At 35.9% G+C, this 24,252-nt stretch overlaps 1 protein-coding gene across 3 annotated transcripts in view; it reads left to right on the forward strand.

The window, feature by feature from the left end:
- The window catches only part of KDM4C (lysine demethylase 4C), a 507,818-nt gene that overhangs the window by 240,816 nt on the left and 242,750 nt on the right, over positions 1-24,252 (forward strand). For all 3 annotated transcript variants that reach the window (XM_036737952.1, XM_036737951.1, XM_036737950.1), the window contains one exon: positions 11,405-11,525. In XM_036737952.1, coding sequence (XP_036593847.1) covers positions 11,405-11,525 — 121 coding nt within the window. The remainder of the gene's footprint in view (positions 1-11,404; positions 11,526-24,252) is intronic.

Genomic DNA, 24,252 nt, shown 5'->3' on the forward strand with positions numbered 1-24,252 from the left:
TTTTTCAGGTTTTGAAATAATTAGGATTTTCCATTTGTAGTATCGACAGCATATTAATTATATTTCCATTGATTTATGGAAATTAATTGTTCTGAGTAGCAGTGATTTTGTTGTGCTCATAAAGTTAGAAACATTCTCTTATTTTGATAATTATATTTTATAGCTTTTCTTAATTTCACTTCTATTCGACAGATACTTATCAAGTGCTTTTAAGTTAAGGATTGTACTGTCAATTTAGCTTTTGCTCTCCTTCCATGTGTGTAGACTTTGTTTTTGGACTGAACCCTAGGAAAGCAAATCTTTGTAGTCGGCATTTCTAATAAGTCACTTTGTATTTCATATTTTCTCCTCTTTCAGTCTTCACATCTTTTTGCTTTTTTGTCCTGCCAGCTATAAGTTTGAGTTTACTTAGTCCTTTATTTTTCAGAAGAGGAAACTGAGACCCAGAGAAGTGAAGGAACTTATGCTAGGTTACACAAATAGTAAGTGACAGGGTCATAATGCAGGCCTGTGTCTTTTAGATCTTGTTGGCTCCTGGCTGGCCTTGGTAAGAAGCTACGTCTCCCCATCTTGGGCTAGAATAGTTCCCAAGAATTGTTGCTCCTTTAATTAAGTTATTATAGCCCTAAGGTGGGATTCTTCTCTGAATTTTAATAAACTTAGAATGAACATGAATAATTTTCCCCTCGTTTTCATGAAATCTCTCCAGAAGTCTCTGGGGGCCAGCAGCCAGAGGTATTATTCCCAGGTCTGCCAGCTTTTAGTGGCACAAGGGTTTAGGGCCATAGCTACTTCTCCCTGTGAAATAGCTATTTAACAGCTGTCACTTTGCCGCCTTGTATCCCATGACAGACAGGGATTAGATCTCTGAAGCAGCATTTCTGAAAGTTCTCTGACCTTTTCAGTGGCACACAGGAAGATATTTCCTGTTAGCAAATGTTAAGCTATTTTATGTCAATAGTTTTTTGAAAGCATAACTTCGCAATCATCCATTATTTACTTTAACTTATTCATTTTCTTTAATAAACCTTTGTCTTCACTAAAGTCTTATTCTTATGTTGTGTATCTTGGTATGGGCATTACCCTGAATTCTTGAAGGCCATGCTAATGGTACAAAAGTTCTGGTAGGTTCTACCAAGTTGTAAAGATTTTTTATTGTCACCCCAGTGATAGACTGTATATGTTACCTCTGTCTGAAGTTTAATCTAGTTAATTCAGGGAGACATTCACCAGTTTAGCTACCAGTTTATGATTTTTCTTTTCAACTATGGAAATCCATGAATACTGCCTAAAACTGAGGCATACGGAAACTATGATATGTGTAAATAGAGGAGAGTAGATATAGTGATAATATTACATATTCTTGGAAGGACTTTAAATAATGAACACTGAAAAAAATGAGATCTGCAGTTCAGATGCAGGGATTGCTTTTCTGCCTCAAAAATATCGTTGGTGTTTTTTGTTTTTTCATTGAGTTGCTCACAAAACAAACTGGTATATGTAATATATTTGGCAAGCTTTGCAAAATTGTTTGTGGGTTTAAGTTAAATACTTTGTCAGACTGATCTGTGGTATACACTGCCTCAGTGATCTTTCTCTTCCTGATAAAATAATTTCTTTTTCCTCCTTTTCCAAGAATGTAGAAACATAAGACTCAGCGTTGGAAGAGACCAGAGTCATCTAATCTAACCTTCCATCCAGTACAAGATTTCTTTCTATGACATTCACGTCACATACATGACAACCTCTTCTTGAGAAATTTCAGTGACAGTCCCGGCTACCTAATGAGGAAGCCATTGTTTTGATAAACATTTCTGGTTATAAGAAAGTTCTTATAAAAAGTTGAACTGAAATCTGCCTTTATATAGCTTCCACCTTCAGCCACTAATTCTTTCCTGTATAGCTATACTGAACAAGTCTACTACCTATTTTAGAAAACTGTCCTGCAGATGGCTGTTATGGCCCTTTCTAGTCTTTTGTTACCACCTTTAATTCTTCATATGAAATGGCTTTCAAACAGTTCTATAAACGTGTTTAGTTAACAAATAATCTTTCTTTGCTGTATGCTCAAGTACAGAAAATTGGGGTATTATTTTTTGTTTTAGAATAGCAGTGTTTGGCATGCAACGTGATGCACATTGTAGTCAGAGGACCAGTGACTTCTTGTGTGCCCTTAGACATATGTCTTTGTCTCTAACTTACCTGTTTTTCATTTTCCTTGTCTGTCAAATGGAGATAATGATCCCTTTCGTTCTTTATATACATAAAGTAATTGGAAAACCTTCATCTAAATAAAGATCAGCCTCATCATCCTCCCTTTTTTATAGCTTAAAATACAGAAGTATAGACAAGTAACTTTTTCATGGTCATAAAACTATTAAACATTAGACTTAGGATCCAAACTCAGATCCTTTCTAACTCTAAGCCCTGTAGTTTTTCCAGTGCAGTTACAGAGTGAGCATTGGCCCAAAAGAAAGTAAGTCAGTAATGTCATAGGTGGCTGTTCAGAGGGGAATTTCAGTACAGTAGTGGGGGCAGAAACAAATTTATAAGGGAGTGAAAACAATGGAAGTTGAGTGGAGAGCAAAGAGGGGCCTAAAGTATAGACAAGGTTTACAATTCATCATTTGCAGTAACTCAACTAATTCTCAAATGTGTTTGTATATAATTTATAGATTATGTTATGGCAAATGTGGTATTGTTTTAAATTATAAAATTATCTTTAAATAAATGAACATGCCCATCATCACTTGTTTCTCACCTGTGAAACCCTGTTGACCGTGTTAAGAAGAGCCTTACAACAAACCCCTCCCATTACTCTTTATTATTGTTGTATACTCACTCTTGGAGGCTGTCCCAGTTCATTTTGTGAAATATCAGTACTTTTCTCATTCATGTAAATACATGTAGATTATGGTTAATATTAACCCTTAGACTTGAAGAAAGAGGAAATTTCACAAAATTGTAGCTTGAACCACTTGTCTCCAGCACTTCATCAAAGAAGAGAGCCCCAAGAGGTACGGTTTTCTTGATATTGTTGCAGTGGCATGGATTTGAGTACCTGATAAAATATGCTTTGAGGAGAATTATGTTTTAAGACTATATAGTTTTTTTTGTTTTCAACTCACGGAAAGTTCCTGAAGTGAACACCATGAGCATTGTGGTCTCCTTTGTTCTCTTTTGGCTATCACATATGCATATCTCTCTTGTCCTTTTTTTCAAGCCTTTTTTTAAAATTTTAATTGATTTTTTAAAAAAACATACTGCCTTTCAGTATGAAATGGAATTTATAAAAATGTTTTAATAGCTTAATACTTTTAAAGCTCAGGGCTATATTATATAGAAATATACTCTAATAATTATAGCTGAAATTTTTGTTTTACATTTTTACTTTATGTGCTCTACATAGTTGATTTCATTTGATTGTTATGATAATTCTTTGAGATATGATAGTAAAAATATCTGTATTTTGTAAATGAGAACTGGGCTAAAAAACTATGGATTAATTCAGTTAAATTTATCAAGCACTTATTATATTCCTACTACACATCAATCATTGTAGTAGGCACTGAGGATTCAGAGACAAAAATGAAAGAGTCCCCTTCCCAAGGGAACTTGCCTTCTACTGTGTCTAACCTAAAATTGAACATGCACAGTTAGAAAAGTCTAGAAACTTTTAAGTTTTTTAATCCAAATACAAGCCAATTTCTACTACAGGTAACAACATATATCCAGTGCATGATCTCTTTATTTGAAAGTTAAACTCTTGTTAATGTCGGTTTTCTAAGACTCTGGAAATGAGCGAAAGAGTCCAGTGAAATAGTTTTTTCCCCCACCTGAAATAGTTTTTCAAAGGCCATGCGCTAATGCCATTGTGCTTTATTTTGTAAGAGTTCCTTAAGATTTCATTTAGAAATTTCTTTGCTATTCAATATGAAGCTTTTAAGGTTGGTTATCTGGTTTCCCAGGCCGCAGAAGATTAGAAAGGAATGAATTGAGAGGGAGGGCTAGTAGGGTAGAAGAGGAGGCTTCAAAAAGGGATTCTTAGGAAAAGTGTCATCTAAGCATCAAGAGAGCAGAAAGAGTGAACCTCGAACTAAGTGTCTGAAGTCATTTTAGAGGCAAGCAGTTCTGTACACCTCAGTCATCCTTGAGGAAGACATCACTGTTGCAACAAATTCCAGTAATTGATGTCTTAATAATTACACTGAGTTGTCAATAAGGTTTTGAATCGTATTAAGTGTAATTAGATTAAAAAGGTAGGAAGTTATATGATACACTTTTGAAAAATTTAAGGTAAACTAGTTGAAATTAAATAGTGTCACAGGACTGTAGAATCAGTGCTAGAAAGGACCCTAGAGGACCTTGAATCCAAGTCTCCCATTTTATAGATGAGGAAATTGAGAAACATATCTCTGATGTGACTTGTAAGTGTTGGAGGCAAGCTTTGAACTCATGTCGTCTTGACTGCAAATCCATCTAGCTACTAATAATTTTGGTGCATAAGTGGACTTACTTCATTATTTCTAGTAAACAGCTTCTTCACTGACAATGTTGGATAAATGAGGTGTTATTAGTAAAGTTGTTTTATATAGCCTTGGTGGAAAAGATAATCGTTTTCATTGCAACTTCTGTAGAATGAATGAGGCTTTTGCTCATCGTAGGAAATCTACTTAGTTATTCTATGTGATTCAGCCTTGACCATTAAACAGAAGAGTAGTTAGCTCACTTTATTTCTTTTATTTCTAGCTCGAACACAGACAGGTTCATTACCAGTTAATCTCTTACTTCTTTAAAATACATAGGGCATCTGCAGGCCTAGTTGTACCAAATAAGGTAAAAAAGGTCAGAAAGCACACAGCCTCTATTCCACCATAAGGATTAATCTAAGTCATTCCTCAATGCTAATGTTGTTAATTCTTATTTCTTGAAGTCAACAACTAGCAAATTATGAGACTGTTATGTACCAGGTACAGTACTCAATGCTAAGGATACAGAGAAAGGCAAACAGCTCCTACTCTCAGAGACCTAACAGACTAATGGGGAGACAACATAGAAACATCTATGTAAAAGTCAGTATACAGAATAAGTTGAAGATATTCACAGAGGGAGGGTACTAACATTAAGGGGAACTGGGAAAGGTTTCTGTAGATGGTTGGATTTTCATTAAGGCTTGAAAAAATCCCAAGAACACAGGAGGGAGACAATTGTAGGAATGAGTGCCAGTGAAAATGCATGGAATCCTGAGATAAAGTGTCATGTTCACGGAATAGCAAGAAAGTTTGTCACGGATGACAGGGTACGTGGAGAGGAGTAAATTTTAACGAGATTGGAAAAGTAGGAAGGGGTCAGGTTATGAGGGCTTTAAATGTCAGTCAGCTTGATGTATGGTGTTGCTGTTTTTCAGCTGTTCAGTCGTGTCTGGCTTGTCATTTGGGGGTTACTTGGAAAAGATACTGGAGTGGTTTGCTATTTCCTTCTCCAGCTCATTTTACAGATGAGGAAACTGAGGCAAAGAGGGTTAAATGACTTGCCCAGGGTCACAGAGTGAGTGTCTGAAGCCAGATTTGAACTCAGGAAGGGGAGTCTTCCTGATTCCAGGCCTCGCACTCTATCCATTGCAACACTAGCTGCCCTCATGTATAGTAATAATTTGATTATTTCAGGCTTAGTATTTTTGAAGAAAAAATTTGGCTAGGATCAAAATATTCTCATGGAACACCTAATTACAAGTGAAAAATCAGAGTTCCATGGAGTTGGAAAATTCTCTCTCTCTCTTTTTCTCTTTCTCACTGTTCTCAAACTAATGCTCTTACAGATTTGCCTGGGTTACTGAGGCTTATCTCAGGGTCGTGGTTCTTGTATGCCATAGGCGGGACTTGAGTTCAGGTCTTCCTAACCCAAGGTTTCACTTCCTGTATTTTACCCTGTAATCTGGGACACCAAAAGTTGGAATTTAAAAAAATATAAAAAAAATGGGTTTTATTTCATTAAAAAAAATCTTTCTGAAGTTGTTATGATAGGCAAGGGTAGGCATTAGATAGCTCTGAAAGTGGGAACATTCTTAAAGATCCCCTATTTTTACTCCACTAATTTTGTTGGTATGGCTCATGAGCTGAATAAGAAGCATCTTCACCATGGGGAGAATTTGGAGAGAAATGGTCTCCATGTGAGACATTTGGGAGTCTCAAGTAAAAGAAAATTTTTGAGAACTGAGCCAGAATATGTATATGTAGAAATTAGACAATTTGGTGAATATGCATGACGACAAGGACTCAACTGTATGAGGACTGGATTGGTTGAAAAACTGGAGAGAAGATCTGTGTGTAGGGAAGGTGTGATAATTGTTTTCAAGAATTTGAAAGATGTCAAAGGAGGAAGGATTAACCTTGTTCAGATTGGCTTCAAAGAGCAGAATTTAGTTAGGAATAGTTAGAGTGGAAGTCTCACAGTCTTTGTCTTGACATAAGGAGGAACTTACCAAAATTAGAGTTATACAAAAAATGGAGTGAGATGTGTTGGAAGGTAGGAAGTGGTATTAGGTTAGACATTCAGGCAGAGAAGAGATGACCAACATCTTAATGATGTTGTACAGAAGATTTAAGTTCAGGTACAGTTTGAATGAAATGATACCTAAGGTCTCTTCCAGTGCTGATATTCTGTGATCCCTCCAATTTTAGAAGTATTCCTTCAAGGCATTTTGACTGCCTAACTTGTGTTGTCCCTACCAGAATCGTCTTGCATTTGGGACCCCTAGGTACTAAATTCTTCTGTCTGTCCCTGTTCTGTTGCTCCTTGTTTGTCCCTAATGTTGTTTAGATGAATTTTCATCAGTCATACTTCTCCTTTAGCCTTAGGTATGTGAAGTAGAAATCTAGATCTGATGGTAGCTATTTACATACTCTGAATTACCGAGTTTGATCACTGTATTTACCTTTTCAGTCCCCATCAGGGAATAAAGACAAATGTATAGAGAAAGCTGAATTGTGTGTATGGTTAGGTCCTGGGCCAAGCACCAAATAGAGTTGGTTCTATGACATTATGGTGACTGAACCTTTTTTGTTGCCCTCCATAGCTTTACTATAGAATTGTGTACATATAGGTATAGAGAGATGGGATTAAGCAAAAGAAGGTTGAGAGAGAGAAAAATTTTATATTTATCAGTGAGTTGAAGTTGTGGAGAGGCCAGATGTACCTTCCTAATAGTTAGACAAAAGTGCAATAGTCTGTCTTTGGGAAGTGATGCTCTATCAGTCACTGAAGGTCTTTCCAGTAGATCCTGAATATCCATTCGTAGGTGTGTTGAAATGATTCCTGTCCATGTGTAGCTTGGACTAGATGTCCTCTGTAATTCTTTCCAACTGTGAGATTCTGTGGCAGTCCCTTTCTAGTTATTGTTAACACTTTCAGATCATTATTAAAATCCAAAGAACTTCCTAGTTTGACCAGAAGCCTTACTCATTTGTATCTTATAGCATCTTGTCCATGGCCTGTAATATGTCTTGTCATCAGGAACGAAGGAAAAGAATGGTTAGGAAACTGGTAGTGCAGTTTATTTTAAAAGAAATAGTTGACTGGATTATCCAAAAATTGTATGCCTCACAAAAGGAAAAAAATAATTTGCACAAAATGACAATGGTGCCATTTATAATAATAAAAAGGTGAGTGGAAAAAACACAATACCAGGATGGTAAAGCAAACTATAATGTATTACCTATGTAAAATGTATTTCTGTATTGAAAGGATTACAAGAGCATTTGGAGTGACATATCTGGAGTTGGGTTATTAAGTCATTTTTTGTTTGTGTAAGTTCCTAGTAAAATTTATATAAAATATTATAACCAGATCACACAATAATTGGAAACTATATGATAAAGGACCTACTTTCATAGGAGGCTTCAATTTTAAATATGAGAAGGTGCATCTCAGGCTTTTCTGTGGATTGGTTTTTTTTTTAAATTTTTATTTTAATCATTTTTGGTAGTGCCAATGATTCAGAGCTTCCCTTACGTTTTATTCATTGAGCTTTATTAAGATCTATTTGCTTTTCTTTTTTTCCATCTTTCTGAGATAGAGTAAGAATTTTCATGGGGTTTTTATTTGTTTGTTTTGTTTGCATTTATGTAATTGGTCACTCTAAATACTTCATCATTTTTTGAGCAAAAACTGACAACATACACAAATGAATGCTGCCACTGTAGAATGAGTTCTGTGACCGTTTTAACTTGATTTTCCCTTTTCTAAGAAAAGTCGGGAAGAAAGATAGCTGTGCTTTGTAAGAAATCACAGGTAGGGACAAGTGGAAATGCAGATAAATAGTATCAACACTGATGCATTTCATTTGTGATCCTTTGACCAGTGTTCTAATGTGAAACTGGCAGCTGTTATAAATGATATTTTATACAAAACGAATGTGATTTATTTCTTGTTCTATTAATAACCTTAAAGGTTGACTTCCTCCAAATCAAGATCTGCCTTAACTTAGTCAAAAGTGACTCCAGTATCTTCCATTGTTCTTTTTGTGTGTTTTTAGCCTTTAGGACACAATATACTTTTTCTTTGCATCTTTTTAAACCAAATAGAAGATTTAAAAAAAAATTGAACTGTCATTGAAGAAATGTAATTGTGTCGTTATACTTAGAGAATCTCTGGGAAGACCTCTAGTGTTAGAAGATTTTTATTTTTCATTCCTGGCTCCAGCACTTTCTAGCTGTGGCTTTATTAAGTTTCTACTCCCTCTTCTGTGGAATGAGGATCATAGCACTTCTTCCCTACCTTATAGGGATTTTTTAAGGAAAGTGCCTTGTGAACCTTAAGATCCTAGAGGAATGGAATCCTCATTATTGGCTTTGTTACAGGTTTACTTTTTGTTTCAGATCAGTGTTGTTTAACCACCGTGTGATATTTCTAACTTGTTTTATAATGGAGTTTTCAGATTCAGTTCTCTAGATGCTTGTATCTGAGGAAGTCAGCACATGAAACCTAGAAGGAGAGAGAGAGCAGTTACTCACCGCTTTAGTCAATTAATAAATATTGCCTGCCTACAAGTCATCTTAGGTGAACTTTCAAGTTCCTTCTACCTTGGAGATTCTATAAGTACTTTAGCTATTTTATTCTACAATTAGGATGCCTGTAGTTTGGCAATATAGTTTATAAGAATCCTAGAATGTTGACACTCAATCATCTTAGAGATTATAGTGTAAACATCTCCTTTGACAGATGATGAGATAGAGGGCCTCACTTAAAGTCTTATATCTAGTAAATGGATGGGCTGGAACTTAAACCCAAGTAGCTGAAGACCCAGGCAAGGGCTCTTTTGTCGATGCCACAATCACAGCTTCCCCAACTCATCTTATAAAGAAGAGAATCTAAGTGAAAGAGAAATTCTCTAATGATGATACCACTCTTCAGATGCTCCTGTTAATGAATTATACTGTGCTGATTGTACCAAGGTCTACAACATTACAGAGCTTCCTAAATAAGATTCAGTTCATTTTTGTCTGTCATTTATTAAGCTTCTATATTGTTCCAGTTACTTCACTAGGTGTGGAGGTACAAAGGCAAACATTAAAAAGCTCCTGCATGCAAGGGGCTTACATTTTATAAGATAGCCAAAATCACTGGTGGAATGCACACCAACTATCCACACTAGGAAAACCAAATTGATGAAAAATATATATTGTCCAGATTATGGTATGCTGTAGCAACAGCCAGTTACTTATGAATTGGTGAGAAGATGGACTCATAATTGAAATGGAGGAATATAGTGGGCCGCATTACTCTTGGAAAAGTTTTCCTTGTTCTTAATGACCCTCAATCTTCCTTTCTTAAACAAAGGCCTATATTTTTTAAAAACAATATTTTTCCATTGTTGCTTTATGGCTGTGAGTTATAGAATATAATAGTCTCCTAAGAATTAAAGTTGAAGGTAATATAAAATATAAACTGGGAAAGTGAGTGGTGAATGTGAATAAAATGTATTAGCAGCCTAGAACTGTATAAGAGAATCAGCATAAAGGATGCTATCAGAGGTGTGTGACTAGAAAAGTAGCAATCACATAGCAAGAGTAAGGGATAACTTATGGATAGCCTTGGTACTCTGTTGTTATATATGTTAATCTGAGGATGTCACCCTTTTAGTGCATAGGTCAGCCCTCTGTGAAGGTTTTATGGGAGGCCGGGGGCAAGAATCATAGAGAATGAACAGTGTAGATGGGTGTCAGTCTGCATCTTTGGAGGGATCGCAGACCACCCATGGTACTGAAGTCTTGTATTTATAAAAAATAAAATTTTATTAAGATAAACAGTATTGCCAAGTGTTAACCAGACATTGAAGATATTTTAGAGCAAAATTTAGGGCAAATTTTACATCAACATGTAGATATAATTTAGTGTTTTATGTTTAATTTTCAACCACAACTTAATTTCATCTTGGTGTTTTTCTCAGATTTTTATTAGATTGCTATAATATACTCTTTATCAAAAGCCATTTCACTTTCAGGTAACTAGAATCATTTCTACTGCCGCTTTCTTTTACCACTTTTACCACTTGACAAAACTAACCTTCCATTTATCCCATTTTCCCCCTGCCTTCTTTGTGGCAGATGAAGAGAGAAGAAAGCATTATGTGCCTCTCTTTCTAGTCTGAAGGAAGAGAGTCATTGCTTTCTTATTTAAAAGTGTGAAACCTCTTCCTGTGTCCCATGAACTGTTTCTTTCTTGTCTGGAACTAATGAAGAGTTTTAACTTTATTTCATTCTGAACCTTATTTTAAGCCCTAGCCTAGACTCAAATGCTTGTACTAATATAAAAACCTCTCAGAAAATATTCTTGAAGAGATTCTATCCTCTTTGCCAAATACTTTCAAACTGAACCTAAACAAGGTTTTGGACAACAAATTTAGAGTAGTTTCATGGCAGCAAAGTTATGCTTCAGTTCTTGTAGTGTTGTTAGTTAGTTTTTCTATCTGTGCAGGGATGGGACAGATGTGAGGACAGGAAAGAGGTTTCCAAGAGCTTTGTGACCCCCCCAGTGGCAAGATGAAGAGAACCATAAGAAGTCACGAAAATAACATTATTTCTTGCTCAGTGAAAAATAGGGATAGTTGTTTTTCACTAATTTCATTTGAAAAAAAGAAACCTATGAATTTTTTTATGCTTTTTTATGAGAAATTGAGAGCTTATTGGTATATTGCAGGTCTGACAAACCTAACCCACCCTTCAGTAACTATTTGATGATGAAATGAAATGGAGGTTAAATGTCTTAATAAGTGTATAAAAAAAGTTCCCCAGCTCGTATTTCCCAAAGGGAGATAGAGGTAGTAAAACAAATGAAATTCATCATGTTTTCGTGGCATAATTCACCACCCAAATCTGACTTAAACTCTGATTTTTCCTTTTTTTAGTTCTGTACTCAGAGAGGAGAAGGTGAAACAAAAACTTCCAAGAGTTGGCGCCATCCACTCAGTAAACCTCCAGCCAGATCACCAATGACCCTAGTAAAGCAGCAGGCAGCCAGTGATGAAGGTGAGTTTTTTACTTAAGTGATTTTCCCCATCAACTTGTGGGTGAAAGTGTTTGTTAGAGAGCGATACTTTGACCTTGTGGCAAATTCTATAAAACTATCAAATAATAGAACTCAAAATTCTCAGTTATGTTTGCAAGTTCTTTATTTTGGGGATAAAGGCCTTTTAACTTCGAATGTCAATAAAGACTACCTTAACATGGAAAATCTGTATTGTATGAAAATATTTGTTCATATTGTGTGGTTAAATAGCCCTTGAATAAAAAACAAAACCCACTTTTACTGTATTTTAAATAGTTACATGGTTCATGTCTCATTTTATAAAAATGTTATTTTTAGGAATAGTGCCAACCATTGATTGTTGAAGAGACTGACATTTCTTGAAATCTTGAGTTTCAGGCTTTTGGTGTGTGGGTCCCCCACTCCCCACTCCCTATTTTTTGTTTGACATCATTATTTTCAAAACAATCTACTTAATCCAATCTACCTTTATTAAGTGCCTACTTTGGGGAAACTCTGTGTCAAGTCCTAGAGATATAGCTGAAAATACTTGCTGAGTTAAAGAGAATCCATCCCTGAGAATAATGGCAGGTCAATCAGACACATATCCTAGATTTATTCAGCTTATGAATATGAATGGAAAAGATTAGTAGGTAGATAGATTGGAATGCAGATAGGAGGTAATGTGTGTCTGCTTCTAAGGCATGCAGCTTATAAATGTCAGAATTCTGAGTATTTGGGGGTAGAGAGCAGACCCCTAATTTCATTACTTTAGAGAGTGCTTAGTATTGAAATTCTCTCTACCAGTGCAGATGGACAACCTCTTTGCAAGTTAAAGTCTTAGTGAATTACATAGGACACTAAGTTAAATGATTTGACCAGGGTCCTAAGTCTAGCATGTGTCTCGTCAGACTCTGTTTCCATTATACCACATTGCTTTTTTTTTTTTTTTACTAATAAAAATATGAAAATATATGCTTTTACACAGTGCATCATATACAAGATATTGTCAGGTAACAAGGACCTCATAAGTCACTTCAGCTTTTCTAAAGCTATACCTTCTCTTTCTCTAAATGTTTATAAACGGCTTTAATAAATTTGTGAATAACTTTAAAGACATTATCTTATTTGAGAGCCACAACATCCCAGTGAAATTCATCTGTTATCTCCACTTTGTGGATGAAGATATTGAAGCTTGGAGAGCTAAAGTGGCTTGTTCTTGGCTATATAGTTAGTAAGTGGCAGATCTTCTATTTGAACCTAGGCAGTCCTGAATAAGTCTATCACTACCAAATAGTTGGATGTCCATCAAAATAAGGCAGGTCTGATTTTTAAGATTCTAGGAGTTATCAGAAGAGCAGCGTTTGCAATCTGTGTAGCCTTTTAAATATATAAATATGGCCTGTCAGTAATTGCAATATTCAAAAATTACCTGATTTTCCAACATCTTGATTCCAAATTGAGGACAGGGACTCTTCTGTGGCCTTGATTTAATTAGATGTTTCCTGAAGCTCTGATTGTTAACTCAGTTCTTCATTCTCTGGTACGAAACTAATTAAGAAATTTATCTTTCTTTTTGTACTATGTTAACTAAATACGAATAGTTTTAGAAAGGGATTGAAAGGAAGATGTTCCATGAATATGTAATGGGTCTTTCAAGCTACTGTGGGCAATGATGTTGCTTCTCTAAATTCTACTTCCCCCTTTCCCAGGTGCTCTCTCTGTTTTGACTCTTGAATTTCATGTGCTTATGGGACACCTACGAGGAGGTGTCCAGAAGGTAGAAATTATGGTTCAGGAGATAGATTAGGGCTGGATATCTGAATTTCGTAGTCATCTTTATAGACATGATGGATAATTGGACTAATAATCTTTTAGTTGTCAAATCCAATCGCCTCTTTTGAATCCTCAATCTCCTTGACCTCTCTGTAGCCTTTGACACTACCGATTTCTCTAATACTCTCAGTTTGGGGGACACCATTCTTTCCTGGTTTTCCTCCTGCCTATCTGACTGCTCCTTCTCTGTTTCTTTTCCTGGATCCTCTTCCAGATCATGCCTTCTATGGCCGGTCTCTCTCGAGGTTCAGTCTTGGTCCCTCTTCTCTTCTCCCTCTTTATTACTTCACTTGGTGATCTCATCAGCTCGCATGGAGTTAATTACCATCTCCATGTTGATGATCCTCAAATCTTCCTTCCCTGGCCCATTCTCTGTGCTGACAGTCTTACCTCTCCACCTGCCTTTTAGACATCTTAAATTTATCATGTATAAACAGGACCTATTTTCTTTTCTTTTTAAAACCCTGCCCGCTTCCTACTTTCCCTATTATTGTAGAGAGCAACACTATCCTTGTAGTCACTCCGGCTCACAACCTAGGAGTCATCTCAGGATTGCTCACTGCCCTTCACCCTCAGTGTTCAAACTGTTCCAAGACCTGTGGCTTTCACCTTTGCAATATCTCTTGAATATACCCCCTTCTCTTCTCTAACACTGCCATCACTCTGTCGCAGGCCCTCATCACCTCATAATACATTTGATTATTACAAGAAGCTGCTGGTGGGTCTGCCTGCCTTAAATTTTCTTCTCACTCTAATCCATCCTCTATTCAGCCACTAAAGTGATTTTCCTAAAGCATGTTTCTGACCCAGTCACTGAGTAAACTCTAGTGTCTCCTTATTGCCTTCAGCAAAAAATCCAAAGTACCCTTGAGACTGTCATAATTTAGCCCCCTCCTGCCTTTCCAGTCTTTTTACACCTACGTCCCTGACAGGTACTCTTCAGTCCAGTGTGATACTGGTCTCTGGCTGTTCCATGACCAAGATATTCCATTTCTTGGCTCCAGGGCTTCTTTCTGGATGCCCCCCATTCCTGTATACTTGGACTTCAGCCCTCCCGGGCTTCCTTTCCCTTCCTACTAAAAGCCCTTCTATTGGGAGCCTTCCCCAATCCCTCTTAAATTCTAGTGTCTTTCTGTTACTTATTTCCTATTTATCTTTTATGTGGCTTGTTCCATATGTGTTTGTCTGCATGTTGTCTCCTTCTTCAGATTGTAAGCTTCTTCAGGGCAGGGTTTGGCTTTTGCCTCTTTTTATGTCCTCAGTGCTTAGCACTGTACCCAGGACATAGTACGTGCTTAATAAATGTTTATTGATTGTTTGATATACATATTAATACAGTACTATTATTGTGTTCGTCTCATATTTTTTCTAATAATTTTCTACTCTAGGTACCTCTGTTACTTCTCCTGTCATTTGATTTTGATCCCTTCACTAAATCTTGTTTTTGGTCTCCTCATTGAACTGAAGTTGCTCTCTCCAGAGTTACACATCCTTGCTTCATTGACAAATCTATGGCCTTTTCTGAATCCTCATTCTTCTTTACCTCTTTGTAGCCTTTCATACTGTTGGTCTCCCTCTCCTATTGGTCCATTCTCTTTTCTCTAGGTTTGCATTACACTGTTCTCTCCTGGTTCTCCTCCTACCTGACTGTTCTTATTCAGTCTTCTTTGCTCCATCTTCAGCCGTGTCATGCCCACTCACAGTGGCTGGTCAAGGTTCTATCCTGAACCCTCTTCTCTTTATGTGCTTTCTTCTTGATCTCATCAGCTCCCATGGAATCAGTTATTATATTCTCAGCTCTAAATATCTAGCCTTAACTTCTCTCCTGAGCTCTAGTTTTATATCACTGACTGTCTACTGGATGTCCCAGAGATGTCTAAAACTTAACAGATACAAACCACCTCATTATGTTTCCCCTCGAAGTCCTCTCCTCTTGCACCATTGCTGTTATTGTTTAGGACACCAGTATTCTCCTAGTCACTCAGGCTTACAACCTTGGTATCATCTTCCACTCTCATACAATATACTGTCAAATCTTGTTATTTCAGCCTTCACAATTTCTTTTAACTACATCCTCTCCTTTTTTTCTCTTATACCTCTCTTCCCCTTGGTGCAGACACTCATTACCTTTCTCCTGAACTATTGAAGTAACCTCCAATTAGATCTCCCTGCCTCAAGTCTCTCGCCATCTTCCATTCGGCTGCCAAAAGGATTTGCCCAAAGTGCAGGTCTCACCATGTTACCTCCCTATTCAGTAAGTTCCTGTGGCTCTCTGTGACATCCAGGATCCAATGTAAAAGTGTCTGCTTGGTTTTTAAAATTCTTCACCACTTCCATCTTCCTACCTTTTCACTGTCTTCTGATACTTTTTTCCTCTCCATGTGGCCTGTGATTCTGCTGTTCTTGCCTTCTTGGTTTTTCTCAGACACGATACCCTATCCCCTGACTCTGTGGCTTTTCTCTAGTTGATCCCTCATCCCTGCCATGTTCTTCTTCCTCATCTCCATGACTTCCTTCAAAGCCCACCTTCCTCAAGAGGTTTTCCTTGTAGTCTACCTCCTCCTGCTGCCTTCCTTCCGAGTTTGCCTCTCATTTATACTTTGTGTGTCTTATCCATACCTAGTTATTTGTGTTTTGTCTTCTCTTTATAATTTGAGCTCCTTGACATTAGGGACAATATGAAAATATTTTTGCCTTTTTTTCCCTTGGTATACCCAGTGCTTAGCACAGTGCCTGACGTGTACCAAATGCTTGTTTACTGATGAATATTCTAAGCATTGTTCCACAGGTGGCTAAAATAACTTTTTTGTTGTTCATTATTAAGATGTAACCTCATTCTTGGAAGGTTTGCTAAAAGCATCCTTGGCACAGTTCTAATAGCAGACAGGACAAAAGGGATGATGGTGTCGTAGGAGGAATGGAGGGAGTTCTAGGCTTATAATTAGGAAGAGCTGGGTCCCATTCCAGCCCTGACCCTAACTTTATGATCTTGAACAAACATTTAACTTCTCTAAGTCTCAGTTTTCTCATCTATAAAGTGAGAGCGTTTAATTCACTTACATCTCAGGTCCCTGCCAGTTCTAAATATAGTGGTACCATATGTATTTGGTCCTGATTCTACAAAATTCTGGTCTCCTCTGCTAGGTCTCTATATTTTGAAAGATTTTTGTTTCCTGTAATTTAGAGATTATGAATGTTTGGAATGGTGGCATCCATTTAAAAGCATTGCTCTTAAGGTTTTTGTGGATCATTGTTCTATGTAGGCTTATGTGAGCCACAGTTTTGTCTACTACAGTGGTCTTGTTCAGGTACAATTTATTGATTGAGTTCTCCAGGATATTTAGGATCTTAATTTGTAATTTGTAATGTCATGGTTTGTTGTTTATCATTCCTTGAAAAATAACAACTTTCTGATGTGTAATTCTAGCCCCTATGTTACTCCTGGCTAGGTGTAATATGACCATTATCTACCAGGGTTCCCTTCAGCCCCTGCCTACATGAGTTAGGTTACTTTTTCCTTGAAAGATGACAAAGTTGTCCCTGGGACTGTATTGGCCTCAAAGTCACCACTTAAGCTGTACTTTATGTAGCTTCCTGGTCATCTAAGCGCATAAAAAGACTACCAACTTACAATCGGGGTCTTTCAGACCTGATAGATGTCCCAAGACAGCATGAGTTACCACACCCATGCCGCGTTGACCAGAGGTATTTTCAATATGGTGATAAGATAATCACATCTACCCAAGTTTAGTGTTGTAGTTTCCTTTTTGAATAAACTTTTTGTGCCATGTCTAAGTAAATCTCCTTTTATAAATACTGCTACATGAGGCTCATTTCATGCCAGCATCAAATCTGAACCAAGAGGGTGCTGGCGTGAGTCAGGCCTGGCTCAGGTCTTTGGTAGGTACTATGTATGTAGAACCTATGGTAATGTATTGCATACTTTCTGTCAATTCTTTCCATAATCTACATTGATCACTAAATCAGCAACCCTTAGGCGTAACCATTCTGTAATTTCTGGTCACAGTAACCTGGACCTGATTTGCTATCATTATGAACACTTATGTTTCCACAAGCAAATCTTGACAGCCACTATATATCATATTCTTGCATTAGTTCATGTAGATGGTGAATCACTGAGGCCTTTTAATTCTTTTTTTTGAATCTTTGCCATTTCATAGATTCCATCTGGAGATAAGCCACTTTCAGTGACCTTCAGCAAATATAATAATGAATACCAATTACAGCCATGTCATCATTCGTGTCATTATTATCATCATCACCATCATCATCTCATTCTTTGAAGCTTTTGATAGGTTTCAGATCAAAATGAATCTGCACCAATTTACTGTCTGCCTATTTCTCTTTTCATTTAATGTTCTGTTATGTTGGTCACTAAAATACTTATTTTTTTGAGTTGAATAAAAATATTACATTGTATTCTCATCCTTAGTGAAACCACCTCTCTACAACAGTATTGTAACAGTATTCTAAAAACAGCTATCATCATCGTTATTACAGAAAACTTTGGTAGGTTCTTGAACATTTACCAGGTTCAGAGAAATGGCCTGAGTATACAGCTTTGATGTGAAAATGTCTGAAGAACTAGAATTCTTTATCTTTGTCTCTACTTCAGCAAGTATAGCATTTCAATTAGCTTTTAAGCATCTCTTTTGAAATTAGAGACATTTTAGACCCATGATCCATATCTCTGTAATGTTTGTATGCCTTTAGGGGTTAAAATGAGAGTGGGTTTCAGACAATGTTACAGTAATTTGTTCAAAAGAAGAGTGCCTATATTAATATTAGAGTTCATGTAGTAATGCAATTAAAGATTCAGATATGTCAAAGGGATGGATCTAAATGGGCTGTTTTTTAATTAGAAGTTATTCTGGATATATGATGACAATTCTTTACCCTTATTTTCAGCTACAATGAAGAAAAATGCACATTTTTATCACTTTTTAGTTACTTGTGCCTGGAAAAAGTTTTGTGAGCCTTTAATTTTATCTGTTACACATCCCGTTTGTTACAGTTCTCTTACTTATGGTTTACATTGATCGTGCAAGCTTGTATACACATATTTACCTCAATGATTATAATCACTGATGTCTTGGGTTTGTTTTTTTTTTGTGTATGTGTGTTTTTTAAAAATAGAAGTGGCTGAAAGTGTCTACCAGTGAATTTTTTTTTATAACTACTGCACTTTCTAGTTCATTCTGAAAAGGAAAAAAAATTTTCTTTGTAACTGGGAATGGGTACACTGTGCAGTTTCGCATGCAATCTGATTAGTGGCCAGTTTGTAATTCTGTAACTAAACAACAGTGATTTGGAATTAGATTGCTTAATTTACTTCAATAGATAATTTGTGGTAACATTATGCCCTTCTCTTAGTATAATACAGCCATGTGCTTTTACTTGTGAGGCATATTTGTTCATTTAGATTTAAAAAATTTTTTTTGGTGCTATTTGGTACATCTAGACCTGACACCTAATTGGTGTGGGTATCCTTCTTCCATTCAAGCAGATCTCCATCTTCTTGTATGTTACCAACTTAGGGAGTGTCCTGAAGCACTGAAAATTTAAGTGACTTGCCTAAGGGTCATACAGCCAAGAAAGACTGGAACCAAGTCTTTCTTGAGAGCAGTTGGGGCTCTTCATCCACAATGCCATTGTGCTGCTTAAGGTCTAGTTATGATATTTTAATTTTGAATTTGTATTAACAAACACTGGAAAGTATTAGAAATCATATCCTTTGTTGATTAGTGTCTTATTTATATGGCCTAATGATATTTTTGTTATTTAATCGTTTTCTTTGTGAAAAGAAGTATAATATAGGGGAGAGCACACTGGACTGGTCAAGAGAACAAGGTTTAAACTCAGACAGAGATTAGTCATACCTCTGCAAAAATGGACAAGTCAGTTTGCTCATCTCTAAAACTAAAGATAAAAGCAGTAGGTTTGACCCTGAAGAGGACCCGGGTTTGAATCCTCACTTTAACATCCGACTGCTATGACTTTGGGCAAGTCACTTATTCTTTGTGGACCTTGGTTTACTTCTTTCTAAACTAAGGAGTTTGGAAAAAAAAGCATTTCAAAGGTACTTTGTAGCTCCAAAATGCTCCGAATATTTGTATTACTTACATCTTAAAGTTCTTGTGAAAAAGTACTTTTTCTACTTTAAATCACTGTTGGGAATGTGTGCTGCTAGTATCCTTTTATGCTTAGTTAATTGTATTAGGTCTTTAAATTGGGAGTCATGAGTCTCAGTTCTGCCAGTAATCGCCTTTTTGTGTCTCAGGTAACCTCTCTGGGCCTTTGTTTCCTCATCTGTAAAATAAGAGAGTTGGACTAGGATGATCTCTCAGGTCCTTTCCAGCTTTAACATTCTATGATCTCCTGAAAAAGCATGAGAAGATGAGCCTTCTTTCCTCCCTCCCCCCCTTTCTTTGTTTACATTGGAGTTTAATTTGAAAGAAAAATAGTGAAGGACAGGAATAGCTCCTACAACAAGCCTTTCCCCTTCTCAGAAAAACTTATTCTGCAAATTTCAGGGGGAAATAGTACCATGTATATATTAATGTCATGCTCCAAATGATAATATTTTTACATAATGATCTCTTTTTTGTTCAATGCATTCTTATTAACTTATGATAATATACTTTCATATAAACAGTTATGTTTCTGCGCGTTTAGGCAATAAAACAGCAAATTCAGCAGAACTACTAAGTATATTGGCTTGGAATGTTTATTGATTGGTTGCAGATCATATTTTCCTGCATTATGTGGACATAAAACATTGGACACTCCTTGCAAGCTCAAATAGAGTAGGTATTTCATTCAGCACTATATATAGTTATAAAATGTAGCTGTTAGTTTTGCCTGATTCCATTCTTAATATGCTTCTTTAGAAGCTCTAGTGAAATGGCTTAGTTTTTGCGATCATACAGAAGAGTTAAGCTTAAAAACATAACCATAGAATTCCGATCCTTTAGTTGTTATCTAGGTCTAGGATGTTATGGAGGGGAGATTAGTTGAATTGTGTATGTACTTGGGGGAATTACAAAGTGTACAATCCTGCTTCATATTCCATGTTATAAATAAGAGCTAGTCCGGGCTGGGCATACATAGACAACTCATTTTTCTCTCTCTCAGCCTCAGTTTCTTCATCTGTAAAATGGGGATCATAATATTATTAGTGCTTATTTCATGAGGTCATTGTAAGTATCAAATGAAGTAGCATGTACAAACTATTTTGTAATCATTATATATCAACCATTATTTTTAAAAATTATATTGATTTCTTTTCACATTCTATCAGCTATACTGAATTAGTGACATTCATTCATCTAAAATAGCATCTGAATGAATTAAATAGATTGTATTCGGTGGAAAGCAAAAAAAAATTACTACAATAGTTACTGTGTTGATATGACGCCTGACATTTTTCTCAGCCTTTTTTTTCCCCATTGTATGAATTGGGATACTTTGTCACTGATTATTCATGTGTTTTAAGTCTTCAGAGAAGTTATTTGTTACTTAAATTATTATAATTTATATTTATCTACAATGTCTAACTTTTCTATGCTCATTAAACTTTTTTGTAGATAGGTTGGGGGCCCACCTTTGGCGACCTGACCACCCAAAGGTGTTCATGATTATGAATTGACCTTCCCTCAGGGCAAAACTTGCCCTTTACCTCTATGTAGTTTGAAGCCAGCTGCTATCTCGAAAGTAGTTACTTTCATTCACCTTGCATTACGAATATCTGAAAGCCACTTCCTTCCTCCATTTGGTAACCCAAAGGAACATATTATTTAGTAGGATTTCTGATATTTTGACAAAGCAGACTGATGATTTCTAGGTAACTTAAGAGGACTGGGATCTTAATTCCCAGAGTCCTATAAATCACATTAGTGGACCTATTTCCTTAGTAAGTCCAGATCTCAAAAATACATTATTATCTCCTTTGTAGTATAAGGAAAAAATTTGATCTGTTAGAATTTTTGGTGCATTTTATTCTTATACTTTTTATTTTTTGATATAATTCCTTACCACAGTGTCCTTATCACAAGTCCTTTATATCACTATATAAAATTAATTTCAGTAGTATCATAATATTTTATTGTATTAGTTCAGACCAACTAAAAAACAATGTCTATTTCTCCAATTATTTGCCATTTTTATTGTCGTATAGAGTAATTTTGGTATTATTTATATAAGTTCTGAGTATCTTCATAGGTTATTTTGGACTAGTCTTGTCCTGTGGTTAAACAGATACTTCTGTTTTTATGTCATTTTCATTTTTAATTGCGTCCTTTTCTCATTTCCTACCAATCAAATTCTCCCTTATAACACAGAATAAAAAAGAGGGTAAAAAAAGCAGTTCAGCAGAGTTAGCACTGTTATACAGTGTTCCTCATCCACTGTTTCTTTTGTCTACAAAGAAGGAAGGTATATTCTGATATATTTTATTTGCGACAAAGCTTGGTCGTTATAATTTCACAGTGGTTAGTTGTGAACTTTTCTCCCATTATTCTCTTAATTAACAGTGTTGTACTGCTCGCGTATATTATTTTCTTGGTTCTACTTATTTTCCTTTGAATCAGTAAGTTTAAGTTTTTTTGTCCTGCTTTATATTCTTCATATTCATAGTTTCTTATAATACAGTAATGTTCTATTACATACATTTACCACAGTTTACTTGGCTTTTCTTTATTCAGTGGACATCCGCTTTGTTTATAGCACTTGGCCCCTACAAAAAGTGGTTCTATACATATTTTGGTATATTGGAAACTATTATATGATAATTGGTCTCCTTGACATAACTGTTTCATAGAAAGATTTATGAGTTAAAGGGAAAAGATATTTTAGTTGTTTTTGTAGCATAATTAGAGAGTGCTTTTGAGAATTGTTAGAGCAAACTCACTGTCTCGTGGATAGTATGTCAATGTATGTGTCTTTCTGTAGCACCTCCAATATTGTCTGTTCCCATCTGTTGTCATTAATGCAAATTATTGGATGAGATGGAACCTTAGACTTGTTTTGTTTTGCATTTCTTTTAATATTGGTTATCTGAAAAAAATTTTTAAAATATGCCCTTCCATTGCTCGAAATTCTTTTTGAGTTTGGTTTGTTCATGTTCTTTGAGTATCCATTGAGGAAGGAACTATTCAGTTTTACACATTTGTGTGAATTATAGATCAAGGATGTGAAGACCTTTATTAGTGATATTTCACGGAAAGTCCCCCGCCATTATCATCTTCTTATCTTATCCTTTTTGTGTCAGTTTTGTTGATGCAAGAAAATTACTTTATGTAATTTAAATATCTGTTTTTATTATTAATCTATTATGATCCTCCTTATTCTTTGTGGGGTTAAGAATTCTCCCCCTAATTGTTACTGTGAGATGTATTTGGTCTAGTTTTCTTTTAATTTAAAAAAAAATTGTGGGTTTCTTTTCCCAAGAGTTTTAAATACCAACAAAATAGTAGTTCTTTGGCACCAAGATCAAGAAAGTAAATGGAAATAATTCGAAGGGGGGTTGCAATGAAGGGTGAAGAGAATTTCTAGACCTCAAGTTATCCTATAAAAAGGTAATCATTAAAACTATTTGCAACTGATAAAGCTGATCAGAAGATCAGACTAGATATGGAATAATATGAAGAAACAAATCCTCCTTGGAATCAGGAAGACAAGTTCAAATCCAAGTTCAGGCAATTACTAGATATGTGTCCTTGGGCATGCCCACCTCTGTTCAGCTCAGTGTCTTACCTGAAAATAGGGATAATAATAGCACTTACTTCAAATAGGGTTGTTGTGTGTATCGAATGAGATAATACTTATTTAAATACTTTGCATATTTTAATGTGCAAATTTTTATTTTATTGTTATTTTGAATAATTTATCTCTTTCATTTTCTGTGTGTGCGTGTGTGTGTGCCAGTATTGAACAAAAACTGATGATTTCTGTGAGTTTAATTTCTAAGTTGCTGTTTTGCCAAAGGTATTAAACACTAACTTTTAAGTTACAGTTTTCATAGCTTTACAGGAATAGAAAATCATACCACTGACATATCTCCTTTATTGAATAAAGAACCATTTTATTTTATATTCACTGTTGTAGTTCTTGTATTTGTTTGATATGAAAAAGATGTTTGTGGTTTAAAAAGTTTTTATTATGCCTGTGTTTTCTTCATCCTTTAAAAAAATTAACTTGATTCTGTCATCCCTTCTAATTATAACTCTATAGTTCTCTTTCTCTTTTTGGCTAATCTCCTTGAGAAGGCCACTTACATTAGAGCTTCTAATTTCTCTTCTCTTATTGTCTTGTTTTTTTTTCCCTTTTAATTAATTTATTTAATTTTAGTTTTCAAACTTCACTTTCATAAGCTTTTGAATTTTAAATTTTCTTTGCCTTTCTCCCCTCCTCAAGATGGCATGCAATCTGATAAAGGCTCTATATATACATTCTTATTTCCTTCACCCACCCTTCCTCTAATTCTCCCTTTTCCCTCCTCTTTCTTTCCTCTTATTTTCCTGTAAAGTGAAGTGTGTCTCTACTCAATCCCGTGTGTGAATATATTTATATATTTTTCTCTCCTTTGATCAGTTTTTTGCTTAGTACCCAGGCCATCCTGTGTCCCCTCTTCAGCCCTCCCTGATTCTGGAACCTGTTCCCGCAGCTTACATGAGGTTGTGGTGTCCTGGTATACGTGTGGATCCACATCTTGCCCTTGAGCACAGCCTCTCTCATCATGGAATGCTCCTTACCAGATTCCACCCCACGATCCTCTGTCTTTTCTCTTTGTTTCCCTACACTGACTTAGGTAGGGAAAATGACTCATGTTGAATTTTTCTTGAATTTACCCATCTGAATTCAGTCTAGTATGTT

This window comes from Trichosurus vulpecula, chromosome 9 (genome assembly GCF_011100635.1).
Source record: "Trichosurus vulpecula isolate mTriVul1 chromosome 9, mTriVul1.pri, whole genome shotgun sequence".
Taxonomy (NCBI): Eukaryota; Metazoa; Chordata; class Mammalia; order Diprotodontia; family Phalangeridae; genus Trichosurus; species Trichosurus vulpecula.